The 24,925-nt window shown below is 40.2% G+C and overlaps 1 protein-coding gene across 1 annotated transcript in view; it reads right to left on the bottom strand.

The window, feature by feature from the left end:
- The window catches only part of DGKI (diacylglycerol kinase iota), a 467,563-nt gene that overhangs the window by 205,537 nt on the left and 237,101 nt on the right, over positions 1 to 24,925 (bottom strand). The window contains 2 exon segments of the mRNA XM_007466658.1: positions 11,151 to 11,246; positions 22,622 to 22,738. Of these exon segments, the coding sequence (XP_007466720.1) occupies positions 11,151 to 11,246; positions 22,622 to 22,738 (213 nt within the window).

The raw sequence follows: 24,925 nt of genomic DNA on the forward strand, positions 1-24,925 counted from the left end.
GCAAGTTCTATAATTTCACTAAGTTCAGCTCTCTTCTCTTTAATGCAGGAATAAAAATGCCTAGTTCACAGACTTGTTGTAAAGATTAAATGCAATAATGTCTGAGGAGAACATCAAAGTGGTTGGCATGCAACAAATGCTTAATGATTAGTATCTGTTGGCTTTTACCATCATTATTTAATGTGTGAAAATCCACATAGGGAAGTTATTAGTCAACTTATGAGATTTAACATTACTTTTTACTTTATTGTGCAGATTATTGTCTTTGCATAATATGAAATAAGGACAGTATTAGCTAAGTATGACTTTATTGAAATAAATGTTTTTAACCACAGCAAAAGTATCTCAGGCTCCCCATACTTAAAATATATAATTTCTCTAGTTCGTGCTATCAACTCTTACTTTGACATTTTTCAGTTTCCATGTATGTATCTGTGTCTTTTTCTCTCTCTCATAACCATTTTTGGAGTGTCTTAAGTAATTGTGACATTTACAGAGATATCATGGCAAATACAAAGCAGTTCTGGAGATCACTTCTTAAAGTGAATTGAGCAAAAATCAAATTAAAGAAGAATTTCTTTTTATTAAGCAGTATCAAAAGAGCTTTAAAATTGAGTAGGGTGCCTCATTTTAGGTCACTACCAACCACAGCAAATAATATTTGATCGGTTGGGCAGCATCCGTTGCTTATAACTATCATCCCTTTATTAGCTATCATGATTGCTCTTCCTGGAAAATATTCCTCAGTTTGTACACCTATACACTGTATTTGAGAGTCATCCTAGTGCAGTAGAAATAGCACAATATTTGAGTCAGAGCTAACTTGGGTGTTCTAACTGGGTGACTGTGAGAATTTATAATCTTGCAGACATTCAGCATGTAAAATAGGGCAATGTCTACTTTCCAAGGTGATTATGAGAATTAAATGAATCAGTAACAGTTTTGTATCCAGCACAGTATGTGGCACAAAATGGGCCTTTGTAAATGTTAGTCCCTTTCTTTTTTGTTCCTTGTTAATCTATTCATTAAACTACACTTGAGCATGTGAGGGCTCAAGTGTAGTTTATAATTATCACATTGCTATGCCAGTTGTTAACAGAGGCCAGTGTAGGTCTTTTGTTCCACATTTCATCCAAACCTATAATTTAAAAGTTCTGCTTTATCATGTGCTTGCTATAAATTTAGGAATAACATTCTACCCTTAATTATTACAACTAATCCTTCAGTTTCGCCAAATGACATACTTTGTTTCCTACAAAATCTAGATATAGATTTAGATACATAATAATAACTAAATACTAAACCATTCTCTTCTTTCCACACCAGGCCTTGGTATCAAGTCAGTTGGGGATTATTTCAAGTAGTCTTTTATGTTTCATAGGTAACACCAGAGTCATTCTAATGACCAATCGGTTTATTAAAAATTTCCAACTGACTTGCTAGAAAATTAATTTTTCACTTTTAGATTCCTAGGGCAATGTGAATTGTGGATGTTATTTACTCCTTCGTTGTCACCTTTGGCTATGGTGTGCGTCTCAATTCCAGTTTCTCTTATACATACAATACTAGGTAATTAACACCTTTCAAAAAATAAAAATAAAAAGCATTGAGTTTTTTTAATCTTCAAATTTGTCTAAAAGGTTTGAATGTCCACACCATTTTGGGTTTTGCTCATTTTCAATTTGTGTTAGTTTAAACACCTAATTCTCTACATTTATCCTTATGAGAAAGGGGTATTTTTTAAGGCTGGCAAGTTTTGCACCCCACGCTTCTAGGAGGTGCCTCTTAATGTTGCAGCCTACTGGAATAATGCTCTCTAGAATTGGGCAGGGATGACTTTCATAAACATGCAAGGCTGCCCTATCAGAGTTTATATTCAGGCATGATATAATTTCTTATTTTAAAAGTAATCTTTCTAAAACACATTCATTAGCAAAAATGATAAGTGTCTGAATGAAAATACTGCATTGTCTTAAATCAATCTTGGTGGGTAAAGGAAAGAGACCTAAAACATTTGAGTTAGTTCTATTTACTCTGCTGCTACCTCTAGGATAAGCTACTCAGTGCTTTAATAGAGATAATTTATTGACTAGAACTGAATGTGTTGACAAGTACTAAATTCACCAGGAAAAGAGTAACTTATTTCTTTCTCACTGACAAGATTAAGTCTACTCCACCACTTACACAATTCACTAGCAAGTTTCAAATACTCTCATAGTCATCACATGCTATATGCCTTGTAAAAGCTGAACTTCTGTGCAAGAGCTTTTTAATTTTTCTCTAAATGAAAAAAAAACAGCTTACACATCAATTCTAATACGCTCCGGAGAGTGTTCTCATACATATGGTTGTAGATGTAATACCTCAATGACCACAGAATTTTCTAAGATATTTTGAGATTGGGTATTCCTATGGAATGATAAAACATTGTTCTTCCCAGCTCCAGGTATCAGGGAACAGAGTGGGGCAGAAAATAGGTAGATTGTTCCAGAGGGAAACGAACAGGATTCATCCATTCACCTACTATGTGCTAGGCACGGTTTTAGGTAAGGGGATCAGGAGATGGACAAGACAGAGAAGATCTTGTTCTCCAAAGGAAGTTCTCTGAACTATTCATTAAAAAAATATAATGATTTGGGGAGTATAGAGAATCAACTAAGAATGGGTCAGCTCAAATAGCAGCACATCAATTGTCATCAAAGCACTGTAACTCTCATGTAGGGCTCAGTACTCTATGTTACTAAGCAAGGCTTGGTTTATATCATGGAGGCATTATCTAGCTCATGAAAACAACTGTGCAGACAATAAGAAAGACCTGAGGAAAATAACAGTGGGAGGAGGACGTTAAGAAATCTCTTAACCCAAACAATCCCAAAAGAATACCTTATTGATTCAATAAACCTGTATTAGGCTCCTACTCTGTACCCATGTGCACACCCAGGAGCTCAGGAGACCAACACAAAATAAATTAGTTCACTAAAGATGGTAACTGCTATGATGAAGATGCCTACTGAGATGTATGAGTGGCTGGAGGAGATACTCTTAAGCCCAACTATGGGGATTGGACGAAGGCTTCCTATGTATGATATTTGAACTGTGTCTCGCAAGATGAGTAGAGTTAACCATTTCTTTTTACATGGAGTAGAGGATGAAGTTTTAGGGTAAAGGTACAAGACGTGTGAGACAGCAAGACATGTCACGGAAAAACTATATTCATTTCAGTCTTTGGACCATGAGGCAGGGGTGGTGGGAGATGAAACTGCCAAAGTGAGCTGTAGATTAAGTCATGTAGGCTGTGGAGCTCAGGCTTTGTTTCGCAGGAAATGACAGTCACTGAAATGTCTTAATTAGAGGAAATGGACTTACATTTTGATACATCAGTCTGACTAGAGGCTAAGGAGCTAGACATCTAGGCCCTAGACCTATCAAAGGGGCTAGGTGGCTTGTTTTAGCCACTGCTGTACACTGATGTCTGCTCCTCCAAAATTCACCCTCAATGTGATGGTATTAGCAGGTGGGGCCTTTGGAATAGGCACACAAAAAGATGCCCAACATCGCTAATTATTAGAGAAATGCAAATCAAAGCCACAATGAGGTATCACTTCACACCGGTCTGAATGGCCATCATCAAAATGTCCAAATAATAAACGCTGGAGAGGATGTAGAGAAAAGGGAACCCTCCTACACTGTTGGTGGGAGTGTCAACTGGTGCAGCCATTATAGAAAACAGTATGGAGATTCCTTAAAAAACTAAAAATAGAGTTACCACATGATCCAGCAATCCCACTCCTGGGCATATATCCAGAGAAGACTGTAATTCAAAAAGATACATGCACCCCAATGTTCACTGCAGCACTATTTACAATAGCCAAGACATGGAAACAACCTAAGTGTCCATCGACAGTTAAGTGAATAAAGATGTTATATATATATATATATATATATTTATATTATTTTAGATATATAATATATACATTTATATATATACATACACATACACACACAATGGGATAGTACTCATCCATAAAAAAGAATGAAATAATGCCATTTGCAGCAACATGGATGGACCCAGAGATTGTCATATCAAGTGAAGTAAGTCAGACAGAACAAGACAAATATCATATGATATCACTTACATGTGGAATCTAAAATATGATATAAATGAACTTATTTACAAAACAGAAACAAACTCACAGACGTAGAAAACAAACTTATGGTTACCAAAGGGGAAAGCACGGGGAGGGGGATAAATTCATAGTTTGGGATTAGCAAATATACACTACTATATATAAAACAGATAAACAACAAAGTCCTACTGTGTAGCACAGGGAACTATATTCAATATCCTGTAATAGACCATAATGGGAAAGAATACACTGACACACACACACTAAATCACTTTGTTGTACAGCAGAAATACAACACTGTAAATCAACTATAGTTCAATAAAAAAATAAAATAAAAATAATAAAATAATGTTTTTGATTTATCCCGAGGTTGAGCATCGTAGAAAATAACATCTTCACTGAGGCTGTCTGTTCAGTATGGAATAGTCTGGGGACTCAGATTGGAAGTTACTTCCTCTCTTTGTCTCCTCCTTCTCCCCACCTGGGTTGACCTTCCCTGGCCTGACTTAGGAAGGGCCGGCCCTGGTCTGGCCAAGCCTGTCCATGAGTGGTGTGTGAACTCGGTCAGTGTGAGCCTGTCCACAGGCTGAACATCCCTCCCCGCTATAACCTGTTGATAAGCTCCCTGGCAACTCTGATCCAGGGGTCCAGCTCATGCCACACCTGTACCTTGGGATTTCACAATGAACGGCGTGAGCACCCAAGGCCGGGACCCTCGACTCTCAGGACTGGCTGGCCAGAATAATTCCAGTGGTCAGAACAACTGCTTACAGGGAATAGAGCCAACATTTTATAAGAACTTTAAATGGAGTATAACCCCTAAAAAGACTGAATCACTATGTTGTACACCTGAAACTGATATAGTATCATTAATCAGCTATAGCTCAATAAAAAAAGGACACTTGCCTAACCATGAATGTATAATCTAAGTCACTGAAAGATGAAATTCATGACTCATGAATTCTCCCTCATGAGTGTGAAGGAGATGCAGAGTGAAAGCAGGAAACATTGAGAAGAGTCCATAAGTCTCAGGTACAAACATGTTAATGAGTCACGGGCATCCAAGGAAAATATTAAGTTTTGAAGTTAAAGCAGCGATAAGTGTAAGAGAGGGGGCCTATTTCTCAAGCCCTCAGGTTTCCACACCGGGGAGGGCACCACGCGGGAATAAAGTTTCTCTTTTCTGTACTACCTGATTTCCACAGAAGGAGACACTCAAAGTTATCATAGCCCCTAATTCTAGTGACTATTCCCTCAAATAATTCACATCCCACCAATAATAGCTGTGCCACTAACCTCTAAAGCTTTGCAGAACACCCAGTACATGTCTACCTGAAGAGTGTTAGAAAAACAGAGACAATTATTCTGAAGCATGTGTTTAGAAGAGGGCTTGTTTAAAAAGAGGACATAAAAGCAGTCCCTATGTGTGCAGCTCAACATATTCCTGCCAAGCGCTGGAAAATTTCCGAACACACATAAAACACTGAAGGAAAAAAAAGCTATAGGCATTTTACTTGCCAGCAGATGGCGACATCGTCTAGTCATTTAAAGAACAGAAGCCTAAGCAAGTTTTGTGCGTGTGCGTTTTAAGTTTGAAGTCTAAGCTTCAAAAACAGAAGAGGGGAGTGCTTTATATCTAGAGACAGAGGAGCAGAATAAATCAATTGTTTAAAGGCAAAAATCAGGATTTAAAAACAAGAACAACAAAGTATTTCTCTACTGATTGCTGTAAACTCTTGAGAATCAGTGTGGTCTCAGCTGCAGCAACAGTGGCACCAGGGAGCGTTAGAAAAGCGGGATTTCAGAGCCACCTGAGACTCACTGAATCAGAATCTGCATTTTAACATGATCCCCAAGTGAATCATATGCACATTAAAGCCTAAGAAAAAAACCCCATGATTCTCAACACTAGCTAGACAAGAAAATCTACTAGGGACTTAGACCAGTGAAGGGGTCCTGTCCTCACAGGCTCTCAGCATGGGGTTCAGCACACATCAGTCTTTAAAAGCTGCCGGGGTTATTCTGACATGAAGCAAGGGCTGAGAACCACTTCTCTGAGCTACGAGATGAGCCTCCTTGAAGAAAGTAAGGACAAGCTGAGATGCTATTTTTCAAACAAAAAAATAAACTTTCATCTCAAATAAATTCTCACCCACTGTGCTCCTCACACAAAGCCCAGGTAATCTCAGAGACCCTGATACGACTCTTGATGATATTTTCCTAAATGTGTTCCACAAAAGACCTACATCAGAGTCATGGGAGATGCTTGCTAACCGGTAGCATTCCTGGGCCTCAACTCAGACCCACTGCATCAGATTTTATGGGGTGGAGCATTTCTAACAAGTGTCTTCATGGGTTTTATTTACAAACAGTTTGAAAGCCTCTGGACTATAAGAAGGGAGTAAGGGGCACATATTCAAATAGAATTTACCCGGACTGAACACTAGTGTCAGGCGGAAATTTCCTGAATTTTCCAGAAACTGAAAATTCCTAGATAAGAATTCTGATGAGTGATATTTCAAAGGTTCTCATGACTGAGGATGTCAAACAAACACAGAGGTCATGTTACTAATCTCAACTTGTCTATAAGGTAAATAGAAGTGAATGGTCTCCCTTCTCAAAACAGAACAGCACACTATGTAAGGCTTGAATACAGAATGCTCCAGAGCGAGAAACTCCAGGTAAGAAAGGGTATGCCCCCCCACCCCATTTCTCCTTCCTTGAGTTCACTTGCTTCGTTTTCACTGCCACCCTCTGTTCCCCTTTGGCTCTTTGTCTCAACTATGGCTCATTTGGGTCGGAGAGAATAAAAGGAGGAGGGAAGGGCTTCCCTGGTGGCGCAGTGATTGAGAGTCCGCCTGCCGATGCAGGGGACACGGGTTCGTGCCCCGGTCCGTGAAGATCCCACATGCCGCGGAGCGGCTGGGCCCGTGAGCCACGGCCGCTGAGCCTGCGCGTCCGGAGCCTGCGCGTCCGGAGCCTGTGCTCCGCAATGGGCGAGGCCACAACAGTGAGAGGCCCGCGTACCGCAAAAAAAAAAAAAAAAAGGGAGGAGGGAAAAACTATGAGGAAACAACGAGATTCGGAACTGAGGAATAAGAAACTCCTTCCTCTGATTGCGTTTTGCCAGATGGGATGGTTTGCTTCATCCTCTGACTCCCCATCCTATGGCTGAATGTGCCCTCGTCTGCAACGTGAAGGTCATGTTATGGTCACAGCTCAGGAAAGGCTAGCCCTGACAGGGGAGTTAGAGCAGCCCTGACCGTGACTCTGCCCCGCTCACCACAATCGGGGGATCAAAGCTGTACCATCCTAACACTGAAGAAGGAACCGTAAATATATGAAGCCGCTGAAGGTCAGTTTGAATGATTCTAATTATAGATGGGTGTTTGGATTTCTTGACAGCTTTCTCCACATTTCACACTGTGCTTAGAGACAATGCACAGTATTCTTCATATTTATTAGGCTTAGTAAAGAATTCTACTTCAGAGAGGGAATATATAGAAATTTAAAGTTTTGTAATTTTTTTTTTTTTTTGCGGTACGCGGGCCTCTCACTGTTGTGGCCTCTCCCGTTGCGGAGCACAGGCTCCGGACGCGCAGGCTCAGCGGCCATGGCTCACGGGCCCAGCCGCTCCGCGGCATGTGGGATCCTCACGGACCGGGGCACGAACCCGTGTCCCCTGCATCGGCAGGCGGACTCTCAACCGCTGCACCACCAGGGCAGCCCAAGTTTTGTAATATTAATTTTGATTTGGTTAGTCACACTTCTGAGAATCCTAGATATTCCGGAGGTAACATCATTAGAGCAATGCATTCACAAGCCAAAGTGCATCAAGTGGCAGCAAAGTCACAAAGCCTTTTGTTTCTGACAACTGGCCATTTAAAAAATTTGAATACCTCACTGTGATCTCAAATTCCTCAAACTCATTTCAACCTCTTTCCCAAAATAATTTTTTCCCTTTCCTGAAAACCCATCAATAACAAAGCCAGTTTCCAGATAATTAGCTGGAAAATCTTGATGCTCTACTTCCTTTTATGTATCCTATTCATCCACGTGCCCATCTATCCATTCATCCATGATCCACCATTTGTCCATCTGTCCGCCCATCCATTGATCAATCCATCCATCCACGGAGCTATCCCTCTATCTGATTTTTTTAATTTTTAAAAAATTTTATTGAAGCATAGATGATTTACAATGTTGTGTTAATTTCTGCTGTACAGCAAAGTGATTCAGTTTATATATATATATATATATATATATATATATATGTTCTTTTCCATATTCTTTTCCATTATGGTTTATCACAGGACATTGACTATAGTTCCCTTTGCTATACTGTAGGACCTTGTTGAGGGAAGGATTAGGAGCTTGGGATTAGTAAATGCAAACTATTGATATATATAGGATGTATAAACAAGGTCCTCTACCCGATTTATGCTAAGTGAATAGACTCCTGACTTATATATGTGTTCTCTATGTGTCTAATTAATCTTCCATCATATTACTCCTTTGTTTACAAAATATTTTTCAAAACTAAAAAAACTTTAAATAGCAAAAAACAAGTTTTCACTATATAAATACAAAATCCTCAGCCGGGTTTTAAGACACTGCTCCATAGGTTCATTCTAACCTCTAATCACATTTCTAGTAACTTAATATGCATCCGCTAATCACCATACTGTACTCTAAATGAATCATTTTCATCACAACATCCCATCGTCTACACATACTGTTTATTAAACAATTATTTGTTCACTGCTCTATGCCGTATATTAGACATCACAGGTTCAGAGGTGCGGCCCCCGGCATTGTGGACACTGTATCGTTGCAGTAAAGGCACACATGGAGCACTTATGCTGCAATTCACATAATACAGGTGTGTGCCATGGACTATAGGGGCATAATGTACAGGGCGATTAATTGTGAGCAATAGTTCAGAAAGGTGCTACAGTAAAGGGTGAACAGCAATGTGACAAGAGAGGAGGAAGAGGACATGACTCCAGTTTTCTCTCCTCTGCACAACTAAGCAGTACACATCTTCCATTTCAGCCACTTCCCTGACACCATTTCCTTATCACTCCCAAGTCACCGCTTGCCTCTGAACTTCCACAGCACTTGCGGTCTGATCCACTCAATTTACAACTCACGTATATTCAACATTGCTCAGATTCTTTCCCCCATTTGCCCCTTTTGTGTCATTAACAAACACGATATCCTTATCACTTAGGCATCCGTGAACTGTTTTATATTTAGTGAAAGAGGAAGCAAACTTAGATCATCTCTGAAGTCCCTGTCTGTAATAATTCATACAGAGACTGAAACAGCAACAGGCTGTATCTAAACTGAACCGTCCCCTCCTCAAAAGCAGAGATCACCTTTTGCTCTAGGGAAAAAGCTTATGATAATTTAACAAAGGCATTTTATATAAAGACTGTTGTGATAAAATGTATCAGATATTAATTAGCATGTGGTGCTCAGGTGGCCAAAATCATGGAGTTAATTACATTAGCTTTGCTCTGTTCCTTGGTCCCCAACCACACCCACAATCCTAGTTAGGCTACAGCGAGACCAGAGATAGAGAGGGAGTAAGATTCAGGGAAAGGGGACTTCCCTGGTGGCGCAGTGGTTAAGAATCCGCCTGTCAATGCAGGGGACACGGGTTCAAGCCCTGGTGTGGGAAGATCCCACATGCCACGGAGCAACTAAGCCCGTGCGCTGCAACTACCGAGCCTGCGCTCTAGAGCCCGCGAGGCACAACTACTGGGCCCACGAGGCGCAAGTACTGAAGCCCGCATGCCTAGAGCCCGTGCTCCGCAATGAGAAGCCCGCTCACCACAACGAAGAGTAGCCCCCGCTCGCCGCAACTAGGGAAAGCCCGTGCACAGCAACGAAGACCCAACGCAGCCAAAAATAAATAAAAAAAAAAAAAGATTCAGGGAAAACTGAACCTCACTCCTGAGAAACTCCTCCAGTGGTAGTGTCAGGCTCACCATCATTACAACATGAAGATAGTCATTTAGCAACTCAAAAGAGCAAAATGTTGAAAATTGATTATTTCTCTGCTTACAACACGTTTCTTTTCCCTGTTCTCTACAATGTTAATACAGACTTTTAACATAAGAATTAAGAATTTTGAAGAAAGGAAGGAAAGGAGGGATAATATTTTCTTTAAATTACAAGCTCCCATAAGAGAAGCTTTACTATAATTAATGCGATCTGGAAAATGTAAAATGTGCACTTCCCTTCATGGACACAGGAAATATTTTATCATCCAGTCTCACATGAAAATAACAGAAAATCAGAGCCCACAGAAGAGTATTGATAAGAAGCCTCAGAGAGTGGGAAGAAAACTAGATGAGGAGACAAAGACCTGGATTCCAGACAATTTCTATCCTTTAAAGAGCTGTGTACTTTAGATATGTCGTTACATCTAACTTTTCTAACTTTAGATATGTCGTTACATCTAACTTTTCAATCCTCAAATGAGGTTGATAACTAATGATTCTATAGGACTTGGGCGAAGACCAAATGAAACCTGTGAAACGTAATATAGTTTTGCTAGCCTTGGTGGTATCTGTTGTTCATGACTAACACGAATAATAAATCATTAATCTCTCTTTCCTCCGAAGAGAGGGAAAAAAAGCAGTTGGGTCTAAATTACAATAGAAAGAAAGAAAGATAAGTTCATAAAGGGCTTCCTAACTATAGGAGTTGATAAACCTGAAACATATTAACTAAGAGTTTATAGAATGACCTTTCTTGAAAATCTGTAAGGAAACTATTAGCAGTTAGGTTTTTGAGTATCTCTAGTAAAGCCTTATGTGGAAGTAGAGGGATAAATCCTAGAACCTCTAGGCTTTGCCTAGCCCAGTCATGTGTGAGGCTGTCCCTTGCTGGAGAAACTGGCTGTCTTCCAATGCTAGGGGTCCTCCGTGGTGCTATTTTACTTGGTGTTGGAAAATGTGTTTTCAAGAAGGCATCGAAGCCTCCAGGTGAAACTCATGAAAACTGACTTACCTGGTTGCCTCCACTCTTGGGGTTCACAAACACAAGCAAAGGTTTCATAAGAGGAGAAGAGATAGGTTTTATCACAAAAGGACGACCTTTGTTTTCCTAATGAAGAAAGAAAGCAGAACTATTGAGACATACATCTGTGACTTGAAAGGCAGCCCCAAAACAATGAAAGTGAGAAATTACTAGCACCACCGCTACCCGCTTACCCCCCACAAAAAAAACCCTGCCCCACCCCCCCCAAAAAAACTCTGCATCCTGTTTCACAGGGCTAACTCAAAGTAAGTGGGAAAGTATCTCAAGCTATAACTTGCCCCCAAGAATTAAGCCACGCTTTTGTTTTTATTCTGTATACTCAAAGCGTTCTAGAAACGTTCTAGCTCTTATCTTCATCTTTATAATCTTTGGGATAATACTTCCATAGACAAGTGCAAATGCTCTGATTCTGAAGTGGCAGGAGGTTTCATATATATATATATATTTCTTAAAGGAATATATATATTTGTTTATATACTTATTTATATATATATGTGTGTGTGTATATATATGTGTGTGTGTATATATATATATATATATATATATATACACATTTGGCGGTGGTGCACATTGTCATCTATGGACATTGGATGTCCATGTACAGAGTCACCCAGAGAACACAAGAAAATGTACAGGACTGAAATCTACACCCAGGGAGGCACCAGCATTTTGTGAAGGGACCAGCCAGCAGTAGGACAAGAGTTGCAGAACATTAAGCAGTCAAATGCATCACTTCACACTAGTAGAGGGACCACCTGAGCTCATAGGCAGACGGCCCACGAGCTTTCCCATGCAGAACCATCTAGAAGATGACGGCAGCACATGCTGTTCGACGGCATGCTTCTCATGCTTTGACACTTCCAAGCCACTGCTCATGGGTAAGCCACACACAGAACCCAGTCGCGTGCTTCAGAGTGAGCGACTGACTCCCCACCACACGGAGAGGCAGGGACTTAGAACCCTGGAGGCTCTCATGGACTCACATAACAACACATGTTATACCTGCCAACCCTCCCAGTAAAAATGGAAGAATCCCAAATTCTCTGAGGGGCTCCAGTCTCCCGCCCAACCAGGTCCGTCTCCCGCCCAACCAAGTTCAAGTTCATCTCCTGGTATGGAGATCACCTATGTGGAAATGTAAAAAAGGAGGCCATTTTTCACGTTTCCCTTTTTTGTTTTTTTTGTTTTTTTTTTTTTCTCTTTTTACTTTTTATAGGGAATGACCTGTCCATAAAATGACTCAACCCCACTGGAACTTTATGATCCAACTCCCCTATCAGCATTAATGTCTTGGTTTTAAAATGCAAAGACTCGAGTTACTTATAATAATAGGGTGGGAGCCACTGCTCTTCCTTTCTCTGGCTAAAGACCCATTGGTTTAAAAAGTCCTCCCTCCCCTGGTAACATTGATTTTTTTTTTCTTCTCATAGAATTGCATCCAACTTGCTGAAACACAGTGACCCCAAATTTACATTCCCAGTCTTTCTCTTTCTAGGGATTTTATGGACCCAAACTTTGTGATTATTACAGCTATTTATTCTTAATATTTGATACAGATGCATTGAGAAGAACCTCTCTCAGGGGACAGTCACAGCTCACTGGCTGAAGACAAGGCAAAGCCAGATTTAATTAGTGAAAAGTCAATAGTTAATTAGATTGCCATCTTCATAAAGGCAAGCTATTACTACCATGTCATAGAGTTTTACAGAGTGTTGAAAGCCTGAAATACAAAATTCTTAACTTAAAATCTTATATAAGTATATACATCTGCATTGTTTGAGCAATTAAATGTTTTCAAACAGCTTGAAGAAACTTAGGTATTTATTCTTCAACATTTTAGAGTATTTTTTCTTAGCATTCAAAATAAACCTTAGTCTACAGTACATAGAGTAAAACATCCAAGTTACTGAAGACTGAAACTATTTAGCTTTTATTTTACTTTCATTTGGACCATGAAAAAAATAAGTCAATTTGTGGCCTGTGCTCACCAAGGATGAAGGAAACTTTCTTGGACAACCATTTGTCCCAAGGTTTTCTTCCCCCCATCAGATTAAAAGAGTCTTCGGGTTCTCTGAATCTCCCCAGAAATCAGAAGTTCATGGGTGTTCGAGATTCCAGGTGATTTGTCATCACTCACTCTAGACTATATACTTCTCCTGCAAACACATCTCCAAATTTCCGATTTCCTCTTTAAATGGGTGTACTGTCGTGCCTCTCTTTGGGAAACTTTTGCATTCTTTGAGTATTTGCTATATTTTGACTACTTTCCGTTTTATTAAAAGGGAAGAAAAATTACTCGGAACCTTTAAACTTTTAGTCAGCCAAATATTCCAAGAAGAACGCTGAAAACTCTTAGACCGACAGAAGCAGTATCTACTTGATGGCACTCAGTGATGCTCTGAGTGCTGGTACTTGGGCCCCAACAAACATTCTTATTTAATTTGTTTGGGGTGAAGCCCAGGCAAAGATACTTTTTAAAAGCTCCCCAGAATAGAATAGAATAATAAAATAAAATTAAAGCTCCCCAGGGAATTGGAACGTGTAGCCGGGGTTGAGAACCCCTGTTTGAATGACAAAGGGCAGAGTGAGTAGCCATATGTACTGCGGTAAAGCCAATCACTGCGGTGAGGAACATGAGGTGTGGGATCTGCCAGGCTCGGTGTGAATTCTGAACCTCCCTGTCACTTAGATCTGTGACCTTGGCCAAGTCAGTCAAACTTCTGAAATAACTGTTTCTTAATTTTAAAATGAAGTTGATAATACCTACCTCACAGGACAGTTGTGGAGTTTAAACAAGAAAAAGGATGTGAAGCAGTTAACTTGGTATCCATCCCATGAGAAGCACTTCCATAAATGTCAGTTGCCTCGTTCATAGCTCTATATCCCCAACACCCAGCACAAATGCCCGGCACACAGTATGAACTCAAATCGTTGTGGAAATAATAAACCAATGCTTTTACAGTTCACGACACTGAGTGAGTCTTTCCTGATTTTGAAAAGGATCCTTAGGAAGTGATTGTTTCCTAACTTCTTTGCTGTTTTCGTTCATTTAGTGCCAAGAGCAAAGCAGGACCCCAAGTGCTTGCAGGAACACACTGTCGGCCTTGCTTCTTGACAGGACTCAATAATTAAACTCCAAGAGATAGGTCGAATGCAGCAAGCTGAGGTTGTTTCCTAAACTTGCCTGATCACAGAAATCATAGTTCTTCAGGTGATTCTGATGATCAAGTATGTTTGAGAAACAGAGGGTTAGAAAAACACATCAAAATAAGGCTTGATGTCCGAAAACAGGGCAGGCGGGGAACTCAACTCTAACAGGGAACAGACACACAAAACGGCCTTTGTTTTAAACACAGATACAAGGGCTTCTGAGCCTCACCGAGCCACACGCATCTGAGGCCATCATCCCACAGAACAAGAAGGGGGCAAAAATAAAGCACAGTGGTTGACTTACAGTACCTGGACGCTTCTATGTGAGCTCTGAGTAAGCTTACAGCCCTACGGATGGTCAAATAGCAAAAGATAAGCAGTATGGAACTTCACAGCACACATCCAAGTTCCCCAGGCTTCCTTCTGGTCCCGTGTAAATATGTATCTCTGTCTCAATATATCACTTCTTTTAGAAGGCAGCGTAATTCAACGAGGAACAGATGGACGTGAAGGCAGATTCGGGTTGTGTTTTGGCCAAGACAAGTCTTCTAGCCTTGCTTATCCACACTAACACTTCCCCTGCCTGGTCAGTATTGTGAGAGCTAAACGAAACAACATGCTTTTTAAGAATGTAAAAATTATGCCAAGACGTTATTGTCTAGAATTGTTGGTGATACAGTCAAGAAACCTTCAATACTTGTCCTGTGTCCTAAAACAAAGCAGCCCTCTTAACAAGGGCAGCTAATTCAGTGATACAAAGGGTCCACTTTGCAAGTTCAACACTTTCCAAACAGTGAAATACTGTGCTCTCATTTGGATTTTTACATTCTTCTGATTCCAACAGCATTCACCCCCTGTACATTCTGTGCCCACTCTTTTGTTAAAGTCCTAAGAAAAGATAAAGGCTTTTTGTTTTCTTGTACCAGGTATTGAGCAGAATTACCTTGCCACCAAAATGATCCTATCAACACAATCTTTATCATAGTTATGACTCCTTCCTGGGCTGTTACAAAATCTTATGGCTGAATCACTGAGCTGTGAATGAAGCCTAGCGTACTACTCTTATTACTCTTCAGGGATTTCCTCAGGTGATGGGATCACAAAGGTTCTAAATAATAACAGATCTAAAGAGAAGATATCTCACTTCATCATTCCAAATGAAGCCCTCCTCCATCATACACTGGACAAAACTCTGATGGATAATAAGAGGGCGACCCATGGACTCTGTCTATTAAAGAACGTTCTCACTCTGCCCTGCTTCAGCTATACCACTGCAGCAAAGGTTCTTGTGAGGACAGGTCAGCAGAAGTATCAAGAAAACTCATTCCAAAGTTAAGGACAGGGTCTCCGCAGCTTCTCAGGCGTGTTTGGCCAAATCACAGCAAGTATCGCTTGACCTTTAGAACTAATCAAAGGAAGTCACTTGGGCATTGAGGGAGATTGTTGGCCATTGCTATTACATATCATGGGGTCCCCAGCATTTTAAGATCATCCAGTCATAAGGAATAAGGACTAGCATGAAGAAAGGCAACGCAAGGCTAGGCAGGAGTTGATAGCGACATTTTTATAAGTAGACCATTAGAAAGAATATAAATATCCATTGGTAAGGAGTTGGCTTAAATAAACTGTAAAATATCCACAGTGTGGGATATATACAGTAGTTTTAAAAAGAGCGAAATCTGTATGTATTAATATGTACTTTTCCCTATGATTTTTTTTTTAACTGGGAAAGCCAAATTTTAAAGCATTAAGTGGAGAACGGTGTTAGTTATTAAAAACGCACACCTTTAGTTTCCCCCCCCAAACTTAACCCACGAAACGTTCATGTCACACAGGTCTTGCTCCACCATCTCCAAGTGCTTACACTCGCATCTGAACATCTTTAACTCGTTCATCCAGTCAAAATATCATCTGCTAACATTTTCAGTCCAAACACTGACATCTGTAACTTTAAATATACGTTTACCGTATATCAACAGATTCAGGTTTGGTTGTTGAAATTTGGTTTTCTTGTCATTTTAATTCCTTCCAGTCATCTACCGTCCATCATCTTTTAACTTCTAGGTCTCTCTAAGTAATCTGGTGACGAAACCCAGCAAATCATCCAGGCAGCCCTCATTCCCCTTACCATCAAACTTTCATGCAGCTCCCAACTCCACAGCTGGTCACGGAGCAATTATCCACTCAGAACCAGCCATCTTTCAACAGAGAAGGAAAATATGTGGTTTAATTCCACCTCTTTACAACCCACTTCTCCTGACCATTATACACTCCAGCAGATTTCCTTTACTCTCCTTCTCTCATCTGTTTAGACACAAACATCACAAATAAAGCTGACTTTATTTGATGACCCATCTTCACTGCTGTTCTCAGTTACGTCCTATCAACTTGCACTGTTCTTCCTCTTCCCAGGGATGCCGCCCACATCCTTCAAAACCAAGCACAAGGGCTTCCCTGCTGGCGCAGTGGTTGAGAGTCCGCCTGCCGATGCAGGGGACACGGGTTCGTGCCCCGGTCCGGGAAGATCCCACATGCCGCGGAGCGGCTGGGCCCGTGAGTCGTGGCCGCTGAGCCTGCGCGTCCGGAGCCTGTGCTCCGCAACGGGAGAGGCCACGACAGTGAGAGGCCCGTGTACTGCAAAAAAAAAAAAAAAAAAATCCAAGCACAAATGACAGATTTTCCACTGAGCCTAGGCTGCTCTCCACGACTGAAGCCTGCTCAATTCTGCTTCATGTCTTCACTGTGTTTCTACATCTTAGGTGGCATTTACCTCTCTCTGACTCCGACGTGTAGGCATCTCACTGACCAGGGCTATTTCAACCAACCTGTCTGGCCCCTTCCTCTCACCACCATATATGTATCTCTCCCACGAGATGAACACTGATCAAAAAGACAAACCTTCCCAGACATCTGAAAGCTACTCTTTCATTAAAGATTTACATGTGGCTGAATTCCTCTCCAGAATCCACAAATACCCTGACCAATGATCTAGATTGTTGTGTCTATTTTCCCCACTGGGGAGTACACTCTTTGTGGACATCAAATGAACATGCGATTCATCTTTGGACCTCTCACTGCATGTAACAGCATCTTTGAATGTGGTTAATTAAACATTTACTTAATTCAATTAAGCCTCTTCTCCTTTAGCGTTTTTAAGCAGCGTCATAGAAAAATAAAGAAATATATAAAGAAGGAAAGATATATACATTCTAAAAGTTGAAAAACATTTTATCGGTTCTTTATCTACTTTCCAAATTCTATTTTTTTTGATCATTTCCCAATACCTCCAACAAATTCTCTAATCTTACTGCTTCCACACCATCACTAACAGGTTGCCACCCATACTCCACACTCTACAAACTATAGTTTTTATGGTCATCAATGCTCTGGTCCCAAACACAAGGAGTTTTCTCAGTCCTTGTGATTTTTTTCATGTCTACAGAATTTAATGTTGATGATTTCCCTATTTTTCTTTTCATTTTTAATAATGAAACTTTAATACAATCATAGCTCGCTCTCTCTCTCTCTCTCTCTCTCTCTCTCTCTCTCACAGGATTCTCTTCCTCCTCTCACTTTCTGGTTATGGATGTTCTCCCAGTCTTCTTCCGTCCTTTTATTCAGTAAATGATCAGGTCTTGACTCTCTCCCATGGGATAGGCATTGTGCTAGTAAATACACAATCCCACTACAGTGTGAAATACAACAGTTTCGGTAGTATTTCAAGGTGCACTTGGAAACAGAGTAGGTGCCAGGCTATGGCCCCTATTCTTGTCTACTTTTACCCTCTCCATTGGAAATCTCATCCTCTTTACATCCTCTTTCACCGTAATACAGATGGTTCAGGGATCAATAACTTCTATCTTGACCCCCATATGACTACCCACTGTTGCTATCTGCTGTTGTGTGGCTTCACCTGATACCCTGCACCCCTAAAAGTCAACAAGAAGGAAAATAACAAGAGCTAACATTTGAGTGGTTACAATGAGCCAGGTGCTGTTCTGTGTGTTTTATTTTTTCTTTTTTAGTTCATTAGTCCTCACGAAAGCCCTATGAGTTGGGTACTAGTATGATTTAACCTTTGCAGCTGAGAAACTGAAACAGAAGAGATTGAGATTAACCAAGTTATTAAGTGGCAGAGCAAGGTTATGAATCCAGGCAGCCTGGATTGCAAGCCAGAGCTCTTCAGAACTACTCTAGTGCAACCCTGCCCCCAAGCTCATCATACACTACCCTTTACATAGAACTTAGTTAATTGATTAAATTACTTAATGGCGTTGGAGCCCAGAGGACGGACCACCAAAATTTTAAAACTGATTCAGCAAGGCTGGCTACAGTAACACAGTAAGGCAGCATGGCATATCATTAAAAGCTTGGTTTCCAGAATCACAATTCTTGGGTTCAAATGCCATCTCAAACTATTCAATAATTATATAGTCCCAGCTAATTTATTTGACTTTTCTATTCCTTACTTTCCTTAGCTGCAAAATGGGACTAATAGGATACCTGCCCCATAGAGCACTGTGATGATGAGATACTGAAGGTAAAGTACTTAAAATATTTCCTAACACATGTAAAGCGTTCAATAAATGTTAGCTTTCATTCTTATTATTACGATGTCCTGAATCATAGAATAAAAAGGTGCGTGATGAAAAAAATTTTGGACTTTGGCACCCAGGCTGTGAACTACTCTCCAAAAAACACCCCCACCAATCAGCCACTTAATAAAAGTTGCTAAGATACCAACTTATTATTCTGAAAATTTAAGGGCAAACAAGTAAGCATTTTTTTATGTATTTGCTGGTCCTAAGGGAAAGGTCTCTTTATAGAAAAATTGTAGCTAAAAAATGAAGAGTAAAAACTGGAAAAATCACCCTTTAGCAAAACCCCTAATGAAATAACAGATTTAGGTAACAATTCTGAATGGATAAAATTATAGATGAAAGACTGATGGACAACTTTATAATAGATGGATTAGGATGACAGCTCCTGAATTCACAGATCAATCTTAACATCACTAAGAGTGAACAACCTGATATTATATTCCTTTAAAAGCTACACTATAGAAAAAGGTACCATTACCCATATTGTCCTTTTGCCAAGAAATTAAACCTGAATCTAATGTCTTTATATCTAAATATTTCTACCAGAAATATGGGCCATACGGAAAATCATTTTAAAACACAATAAGGATACAATCAGCCAAAATTAAAATATGAGATATTCTACAGGTAAAGTGACCCAATTTATTCAATAAATAAATGGCAGGAAAAATAAGAGAGGAGATTGCTATAGATTGAAAGAGATTTAAGAGATCAGTCAACAAAAAGGCAGTTGTAGACTTTGGATCCTAATTTGAAAAAATAACTGTAAAAAAAGATATATTTGAAACAACCAGAAAATATTTTAAGGATGCCACCTCAAATTATTTAATTTTGATGGGTGAGATAACTGTACGCAGTTGTCTTTCTAAAGTGTTATCTTTTCGGGAAACAAAATGAAGGATTTACAGATTAAATGGTATGCTAAAATCTGCTTTAAAATACTCTAGCAAAGAAAAAAAGGAAGACTTCCACTTTGGGGAAGACAGAGTAAATGGGGTGGGACCAGGAGAAAAATGGATGTGGCTCTGAAAAGGTAACATAGGGATACCTGCGGTGATGGAATTGGTCTGTGTCTTGACTAATCAATGTCAAGATCCTTGCTGTGATGTTATACTATGATCCTGCAAGATGTTACCGTGAGGGGAAAGTTTGTAAAGGGTACATGGGATCCTTCAGTGTTATTTCTTACAACTGCATGTGAATCTCAAAACAAATTTAACTACAAAAAAGAAAATATGGTGTGGCAGGTGTTAGATGAAACAATAATAGCAGAAAAGTTCAGGGTTATACACTTTTATGCTCAAGTGTCTTATTTAGTTATTTTAATGCTTACTAGTATCGGCATTGCAGATCAGTTCCTTTTCAGAAAAGATGAATATAGAAAAAGATGTTTAATGATATAACATACCAATAACTAAGGGTTATTATTTAGACATAGGATGAGAAAAGCATTGATTGAAATGAAGACCAAGAAGGACCTGACCTCAAACAGGAATATATCAGGTATATGAGGTCTTGGTTCCAGAATTCTGACAGTGAGTTAAAATCTGTACATTTAAATGTAATGTTGAACAAGACACATAGTAAAGAAGTGCTTTTATAGGAAGAGATGAATGAATATGATGTTTTGTCAGTAGTATTCCTTATAGGAAAGAAATAAGTGACTAGTTAGAAAGAAGTGATGACTAATGTGTTATTGAATATTGCAACAGCAATTCAGGATGTGGAATGATAATTGCAGAGTTTGTATTTCAAGTCAAATTTCTGTATTATCTGTGGTGTTTCAGGTATAGAATCTGTTTTATGTCTTTATGAACATTAAAAATATCTGTGACACCAAAAAAAAAAGTTCATGGTTATGGAATTCATTATGATCTTCTGTTTCTCTTTACTTGCTTGAAAATTTCCACAACCAAAAGAATTTTTAAAGTTCAGAAAAGTAAACTTAGAATTTCTCTGCAGAGTGGTAGTCTTCTGATTTTTCTGTTCTATCTTCAGGGGCCCCAAATCCCATACTACAGGTCATCCTACACACTCATGCTAGTTGTTTTCTTCTAAAATACAGTTTTACTCTATCACTCCTTTGCTTAAAAGGATAAAGTTTACATGAATCAAAAATCTCTCCCAGTCAGGCCTGAGCAACCTTATGCTCATCCCGTACACACCTCCTACACAAACCTTCCACGGCAGTCAACCTAGTCTCACGGTCCCATGAAGATAATTTTGGACAAAGTATCCTTGCTTGTGCCATTCTCCTGTTTGTCATTTCCTTCTCCACTGACCTCAATCCCACCCATCTTTAAGGAGGCAGGATGAAATCCACCTGCTTCATGAAGCTCTCTCTGATCTTTCCTTAAAATAACTATATGGTTCTTCAGAGCAAGGATTGTCTATTATATCGCAATGCCTAGTAGCCTTCTTGATACCATCAAGGTTTTTGATGAAAAACGTGTTGATTTAACTGAATATTTACTATACAGCACATGGAGAGATTACTGAATTTTAGGGGAAAAACACACACAAAGAAGTAAAAATGTTAAAGAGGTTTTGAAATAACACCAGATTGGAAATCAGTACACCTGAATCTCAGACATAGTACTGTAATTGACTTGCTATGTCACCTTGGACAACTTATTTAGCATGTCGTGACATTCAGCTCTAAAATGTAAAAACTACTAGATGTCTCATTTTTTAATGTGTAGATACTGTACTCGCCTCTGGAAAACAGTTCCCAAGGGCTTCCATGGATTGTAACTTGAAAAGATGATTCCTACATGTTACTCATCAGAGGCAAAACTTTTATATAAAACACATGAAGCAAAACAGTGTCCCTGATCCCCCAGTTTTTAAATAAAACGGAGTCAATGAGAATACACTACATGATAATTTTGGAGACCATCTGAAGTAGGACTGCCATATCTTTTAAAGATACTACATTCAAGAACACTCCCTAAGGTACCCGCACCCCAGGGGAGGTATAATCTTCTCCCTGTAACATTAAAAGTCTGCCATCCCATAACTTGGAGATGACTATCTAAGATGTACAGTACAAAGGTAGAAACGTTTCTATCACAGATTAGGACCTTGTTGAAAAACTACCAAGGTCTCCCAGAACATAGCAGCAGAGACTCTCCAGGACAGAAAGTACAATGAGGATGGAATACAGAATGAGATTAGATGTTAAGAGGATAAATTCTACTTTGCCTTAAGAAAAGAGTGTTGCTCTCTAAGCAGGCCTTGTGTACTGGGGAAGGTCATGACCCACAGTCTGCATTCGTGTTGGAAGTGGTGGTAATAGCAACCAAACAATGGCACAGAGCACCCTCACAGCCACTCCCTGGGGTTGCCCAGGCTGGAAGAGAAGAGAGTTGTGTGAGAATCAGCTGTACCCACTACAGGTCCTTAATGAACTCAGGAGAGCACCCATCAAAGAGAACATTAGCACCTGAGTGGGGAGGGAACACTCCTGCTGTGGAACTTTGATTTCTTTAGGAGGTGGAGGCTGGTTCCATGAGACAGCCCAACGCAGAACTGTGATGGGCTAATGGGATGAACTGGGAAGCATGGGACCTTGGGGATGAGTGAGAAGAGATTGTAAGAACCCAGAGATTCGTCAGGGGGAGAAAAGCAAGAAGCAGCAGTTACTTTTTCTCTGTGCTGGCCCAGCAGCATCAGGGCTCCGGCAGTTACCTGAGGTTTCTTCACCTTAATGATCCAGGTGGGCGGGACAATAACAGCAGCGTGAGCCCCCAGGGAACAGGGTTCCTCAATCTGGTGCAGCATGAAGCAGGTCACCTTATTGTGAAACTGAAGGGAAAAACAGGCCAGTAAACAATTCTGTGCAAAGGACGATGCCGCCACAAGAAGGAATAAGTACATGTATACACACACATACTCTCTCTCTCTCTCTCTGAGGTCATACGCTCTCGTCACTGCCCAACCAGCCCCAAGAACTTAGAGGCTAGATTTCAAATTCATTCCACTTTACAAACTGATAACGATTGATAACAAGAAATCCATCTTACAGGACAAGCCGGCTAAATTTTGATAAGCTTTTAATAGGATATTTACATAAAGATGTTAGAGACTTGCAGGGGTCTATGAAGGCTAAATTTGCACATAATTTTGTTTCACTTGGCTTGCGCTGGTGACAGACTTGGTTGATCTGGGACGATGTCCAGAAGGAAACGAAGGCAAGCAGAAAGGCAATGTCGACCATCTGCCTCTCCTTTTTCTATCCATAGATGTAAATCCTTCCCAGGTAGTCCTTCCAGTGTAGGGGACCCAGGAAAGATGTCTCTTCTAGAGAGCTGTTAATCCGAGAGGGAACAAAGACTGCTTCTGCTAGGTTTGTCTAGGACCACTGAAAAAATAATGGTCCTGTCATACTTGGCAAGTCTAAAGTGCTTTTGGTTTTTGAAAGGAAATAAAAGTAGACTAATGATCATAACGATACCACAGTTCTAGGGGCTTAAGTTTATACCCCAATGGACTGAGTAACCTTAGGCCAATCACATTTTTTTTTTTTTTTTAGATGTTGAGGGTAGGAGTTTATTTTTATTAATTTATTTATTTTTGCTGTGTTGCGTCTTCATTTCTGTGCGAGGGCTTTCTCTAGTTGTGGCAAGCGGAGGCCACTCTTCATCGCGGTGCGCGGGCCTCTCACTATCGTGGCCTCTCTTGTTGTGGAGCACAGGCTCCAGACGCGCAGGCTCAGTAGTTGTGGCTCACGGGCCCAGTCGCTCCGCAGCATGTGGGATCCTCCCAGACCAGGGCTCGAACCCATGTCCCCTGCATTAGCAGGCAGATTCTCAACCACTGCGCCACCAGGGAAGCCCAGGCCAATCACATTTTCAATCATCTTTTTTGGTGACTGTAAAGTGATCATGAGTGGTAACATTTGTTTTCTAATAAACATAAAATCCCCATTAACATTAGCTTCTACTTGGATTATACTTACTATGACCACATAATTTATCATCTTAACTGAAACAATTTTAAGAACGAAAGGGAGCGCTGGTAATAATTATGCTGGAAGAGCAGACATAAATTAGGGCTGTTTCAGGAAAACTGGCAAATATAGCCACCCCGATTATGTCACATCAAGGAAATTGTCTTTATCGCTGAATATCTTCAAGATCTGACATGATCCATGGCAAATTAAAATCAATTAATTAAGCGTGAAATACTAATAAGATAATTAATAATTCCCCCTACCACCAGTTACTTGTGATCTGCAAACAATTTGCTATACCAGAGAAATGTCATTTGAATTCCTTCTTTAGAAAGTGATTTTCTTTTAGCAATGCAAATAAACCCACAAATGAATGGCCATTGCATTTCTAAAATGGTAGGGATCTCAGAGACTGCCTACTCCAACTCTCTCAATTTATACCCGAGTAATCTCTAATCTAGAGAGACTAAGAGGTATGTCCAAAACTGCAGGACTTTTAAGTGGTAGAGTCAGGACTTGAATCCATGAAACCCAGCTCCCAAACCCAGTTTTATTTTCTGCTGCAGGAAGCACCCATAGAAGGCACTTAATTGTTTGACATCAGATCTCCTAGAAGGAATTACCTGTAGTGTTAAAATACACCACCACCGTCATCTGTCTTAAAATGTTTTGTGTTTTCAGTCCTTGAAAAATCATGTTGTAAACCTGGGAAACTCAAAGATATCAGTACTTGGAACTGACCAAAACTCTGCCACAGGGGTCAAGCGAAAGTTGTTTTTTAGTGATTCAACTGGACTACAGATTAATAAAAAGAGAGCACATGTGTTCACTGTCAGGTGGGACTGAGTTCCCAAATTAAATAACCCTGCATCAACCACCTAACCACAACCTGGCAGCTACGGGGGCACGAGCAGGCACAGCCTATCTGAGGCCGGCTTGATGCCATTTGGCAAGTAACATCTCACCAGATCAGGGAAACCAGCAGCACAGAGTTGGGGATCCCTGGGCCCTAAATCTGCTTCTTCCTGTCCAGGTGGAGA

Source organism: Lipotes vexillifer, unplaced genomic scaffold (genome assembly GCF_000442215.2).
Source record: "Lipotes vexillifer unplaced genomic scaffold, Lipotes_vexillifer_v1.1 scaffold71, whole genome shotgun sequence".
NCBI lineage: Eukaryota > Metazoa > Chordata > Mammalia > Artiodactyla > Lipotidae > Lipotes > Lipotes vexillifer.